Raw genomic sequence first — 4,697 nt, 5'->3', positions numbered from 1 at the left:
TTGACTTCAGTGAAATTGTCATTCTTCCTTTTCATATATTGGCTTAATAACAGATTTATGTTTTTGCTACAGTATAAACCCAGCTTTATTTGAAATTTAATTTTGTATCATAATAGAAAACAAACATTTAAGGTTTTACATAAAAGTGCAAATGTGCTGAATTTCAAAGTTTGTTTCTTTTAAAAGAAGTCTGACTTTACTGAGAAGAAACTACCGATTGGTTCAGATTGTGATTGAATAATCTGAACCAGTCTGTTCAGATTGTAATTGGTAATTGGTTCTGTAATGTTTTCTCTTTTTTTTCTCAGTTTTTTGGTGTCAGTAATCTACTCCAAAGCTAAGCTAGCTTCAGCCTGTGGAGGAATCATCTACTTCCTCAGCTATGTGCCCTACATGTATGTAGCCATAAGGGAGGAGGTGGCCCATGACAAGATCACTGCCTTTGAGAAATGCATTGCTGTAAGGCCACTTCCTTGTTCTTCATGTGTTGCTGTTGTACTTGTGCTGCTGACTCATAGTGCATGTGTTCTCTGTTGGTTCCAGTCTCTCATGTCCACCACAGCCTTCGGTCTTGGCTCCAAGTATTTTGCCCTGTATGAGGTGGCAGGTGTTGGGATCCAGTGGCGCACCATCAGTCAGTCACCTGTAGAGGGCGATGACTTTAATCTGAGCCTTTCCATGATGATGCTCATTATAGATGCTGGGGTGTACGGTGTGCTAACCTGGTACATAGAAGCTGTTCATCCAGGTGGGAAAAGACTGCTTCCTGAATCCTGGACCATTATTATCTCATTATAACACAACTTTAACTCTTCCTCTACCTGTAGGGATGTATGGGCTGCCACGCCCATGGTACTTCCCTCTGCAGAGATCCTATTGGTCAGGCAGTGGGCGTGTTGAGACCTGGGACTGGCCCTGGTGTGGAGGAGGATCTGCCAGGCTCAGTGTGATGGAGGAGGACCAGGCATGTGCCATGGACCAGCGCCGGTCCGGTACGGAGAACTCAACTTTATTATGAACTTTTGATGAGGGTTTTCATGTTCTACAGGTTAAAAAAGACCAAAGACTATAATAATTAATAACACAAGGCTTCTCTGAAAAAGTGTTTCTGTGAAAAATTTCAAAACTTCAGTTAAAAATGAAAATGGAATCAATCAATCAAATTATATTTGTATAGCACATTTCAGCAGCAAGACATTTCAAGGTGCTTTACATAATTAGTTGTCAACAATTTTATTGAGGGATCAGACCTGGACAATGAAACATCAGCAATACAAATTTGTCCTCATTTTTCCATATGTGAACATAAAACATCAGACAATACGAAAAACAAAACAGAAATGATGTCAACAAAAACACTCCCATGGCCCACCCCCCTCCCTTTCCCTCCCTTTCCCTGGGAATATATCTTAACACACCGAGGTTCAGATCAAATCCTCTTCAAATAGAGTTATCAATATATTGCAGAAGGGGTTGCCAAGTTTTATTAAATTGCTTTAAATTATTTGCTAATGAGAACCGTAATCTTTCCAAATGAGAGAGCCTTACCATTTCCTCAAGCCACAACTTAGCAGATGGAACTTATGCTTTTTTCCAAAACATCAACTCTAGTTTTTTTTCCTATGATCAAGGCATAAGATTGTTGTTGGCATTTATTAAACTGAAAAAGCTGACCAGAAACTCCGAGTACAATCAGAAGTGGGTCCAGCCTCAGCTCTGTATGGAACATATCTGATAAAGTTTTGAATACACCAGACCAAAATGGGGTTCATTTAGTACACAGAGAGTAAGAGTGGAGAAGCGCGGCTTCTTCAATATGGCATTTATCGCACAATGGGGATGTGTTAGGAAAAATTTTATGTAGTTTCACCTTACAGTAATGAAGTCTGTGAATTGAAGAAGACAGTGTCTGGAGTTAGCAGAGCACTTATGTATATTCTCTAAAGCGGCCTTCCAGAGTTCATCACTTATCTCGGTTCCCAATTCCTGTTCCCAGCCTGTTCTAAGGCCCTGCCTGGACAGCGAGGATCTGAGTAATAACATATTGTAAAACTGAGAGATTAGATGCCCTTCCCCACCACCCAATTTAAAAAGCTCGTCAAATTCAGTAGGTATTATATTCTCTAAAGTGTGCGTGTGTTTTTTAACATACGCCCTGACCTGTAGGTATCTGAAATGATTGTGTTTATGGAGACCAAATTTGGCCTGAAGTTGAGAGAGAGAAGCAAAATTGTATGTAACCTGAATCTAAAGTGGAAGGGACGAATGAGGGATTCTTTGCTATTGGTAATAAGATGGACATAGACTCATTGCCAAATTGGGATTTTATTTGTTTCCAAGTACGTATAATACTGTGGATGATGCAGTTATTGTTATATGCTGAGGCGTCTATAGTTGTTGGTGACAAAATAAGAGCACCAATTTCATGAGGACTGCAGTCTTCCTTTTCCATTATGATCCCCTTGCATTGTATAAAATTGCAATCTAGCCACATTGTAATGGTGCGAAGCGCACAAGAGTAATAGTAAAATAAAAAGTTTGGGGGGGCCAGTCCACCCTTTGATTTTGCCTTGCAAAGACGAGCTTTACTAATTCGGTGCATTTTATAGTCCCATAGAAATGGAATGATTATAGAGTCAAGTTTCTTAAAAAATTTCTTAGGTAAAAGGATAGGAATATTTTGAAACAGATAAAGGATCTGAGGGAGAAAGATCATTTTAATTGCATTAATTCTTCCCACCAGGGAAATAGGAAGATATTTCCAAAACAGAATGTTATTTTGTAGCTTTACCACAAGGGGGGAGAAATTAGCTTCATACAGTGAATTAAAATCCCTAGTAATCTCTATGCCAAGGTAGGTGAACTTATTACTAACTATTTTAAAAGGCATACTTTCCAAGATCGAAGAGTCTTTGAGCTTAATTGGCATCAATTCACTTTTAGACCAGTTGATCCTATAACCGGAAAACCTGCCAAACTGAGAGATTATATCTAGGACAGCTGGTACAGTACACTGAAGATTGGTTATGAACAAAAGGATATCATCCGCATATAAGGAAATTTTGTTTATTGTCCCTTTAGTAGCATATCCCTGTACAAGGGGGTTGGCGCGAATTGATTGTGCAAGTGGTTCTAGGGCTAAGGCGAAAAGTAAGGGTGACAGCGAGCAACCCTGTCTGGTACCCCTATATAATTGGAATGCAGGAGATAATGTCTTATTGGTGACAATTCTAGCACAAGGTTTGTGATAAAGGATTTTTAACCATTTTTCGAAGTCCTCACCAAGGTCGTATCTTCTCAGGGTCGCAAAGAGATATTTGGTCAAAGGCCTTTTCCGCATCAAGGGAAAGGACAGCTAAATCAGAAGTTTCCTCCCTCTGAGAGTAGATCACATTATAAAGACGTCTCAAATTGAAGAAAGAGTGTCTGTTTGGTATAAAACCCGTCTGATTGGGATGAATTAATTTGTCAATTAATAAACTCAACCTATTAGCTAGAATTTTGGCAAGTATTTTTTGATCATAGGTCAGCAGTGATATTGGTCTGTAGTTACCCACTTCCTCGGGGTCCTTATCTTTTTTGGGTATTAGTATTACAGTGGCTACTCTCATAGTAGGCGGTAGTATGTTATCTAAATTTGCTTGGATATACATTTTTAACAAATATGGTGATAAAAGGTCACTAAATTCTTTATAGAATTCCCCAGGGTATCCATCGGGACCAGGCGATTTCCCATTCTTTAATAGCAACCTGAATATCTATACAAGAGAGATTTGCGTTAAGAGAGCTCTTGTCTTCTTGAGTTAAGGTTGGGAGATTACAGCTATCTAAAAACTTCTGTATAAGTAAGTCATCTTTTACAGCATTGGAGGAGTACAATGATTCATAAAACTGTTTAAATCTATGATTAATGTCTTTGTGTGAGGTTAAAATTTCCCCATTTTCTGATTTGATTTTGTTAATTGTATGGTCACTTTCCATTTTCCTTAATTGTCTTGCCAGTAATTTATTAGGCTTTTCTCCAAATTCAAAATATTTCTGTCATGTAAAAATAAAAGCTCTAGTGATATTATTTGACAATAATTGATTGTATTTATATCTTAGAGAAAGAATTTTTTTATGAGTTTCTGTAGAGGGGTGTGTAGCGTTATCCTTGTCCAGACACCTAATTTGTTGCTCTAAATCTACCAGCTCTGCTCGGTTCCTTTTCTTCCTTGCTGCTTGAAAGGATATAATACCTCCCCTTAAATAGGCCTTCATAGTTTCCCACAATATTGAAGGAGACGTTCCGGGAAGGTCATTCATTTCAAAGAAAAATGTAATCTGTTCTCTGATAAACTTGCAGAATTCTGGTTCTTTCAACAATTGTGGGTCTAATTTCCATCCTTTCGGTTTGGCTCAAATTATCTAAATGTAAATCTAAAGAAAGGGGGGCATGATCTGAAATTGCTATATTGTGATATTTTACTTCACTTGTATAGGGCAATAATTGAGTGAAATGAATAGGCTCTCCCCTGCGGGTTAAAAATCCTCCAGCTATCGAACAAATTAGTTATTTAGATATTCCTTAAGAAAAATACTAGCATTAGAGGCCGCTGCTCTACGTGTTGATGAACGGTCTAAGTATGGATCTAATACAAGATTTAGATCCCCTCCAATGATTAGATTAGTTTGCGAAATGTCAGGTATTTGGGCTA

At 38.2% G+C, this 4,697-nt stretch overlaps 1 protein-coding gene across 3 annotated transcripts in view; it reads left to right on the top strand.

The window, feature by feature from the left end:
* The first annotated feature begins 256 nt into the window (after positions 1 to 256).
* Positions 257 to 4,697, top strand: part of abca2 (ATP-binding cassette, sub-family A (ABC1), member 2) — a 51,563-nt gene continuing 47,122 nt past the window's right edge. For all 3 annotated transcript variants that reach the window (XM_016664970.1, XM_007540369.2, XM_016664971.1), the window contains exons 1-3: positions 257 to 459; positions 544 to 748; positions 828 to 992. In XM_016664970.1, the coding sequence (XP_016520456.1) occupies positions 286 to 459; positions 544 to 748; positions 828 to 992 (544 nt within the window). In that variant the 5' untranslated portion in view covers positions 257 to 285. The remainder of the gene's footprint in view (positions 460 to 543; positions 749 to 827; positions 993 to 4,697) is intronic.

Source organism: Poecilia formosa, unplaced genomic scaffold (assembly GCF_000485575.1).
Source record: "Poecilia formosa unplaced genomic scaffold, Poecilia_formosa-5.1.2 Scaffold535, whole genome shotgun sequence".
NCBI classification, from domain to species: domain Eukaryota; kingdom Metazoa; phylum Chordata; class Actinopteri; order Cyprinodontiformes; family Poeciliidae; genus Poecilia; species Poecilia formosa.
Note: the sequence above shows the minus strand (reverse complement) of the source record. Positions and strands in the feature narration are given on the sequence as shown.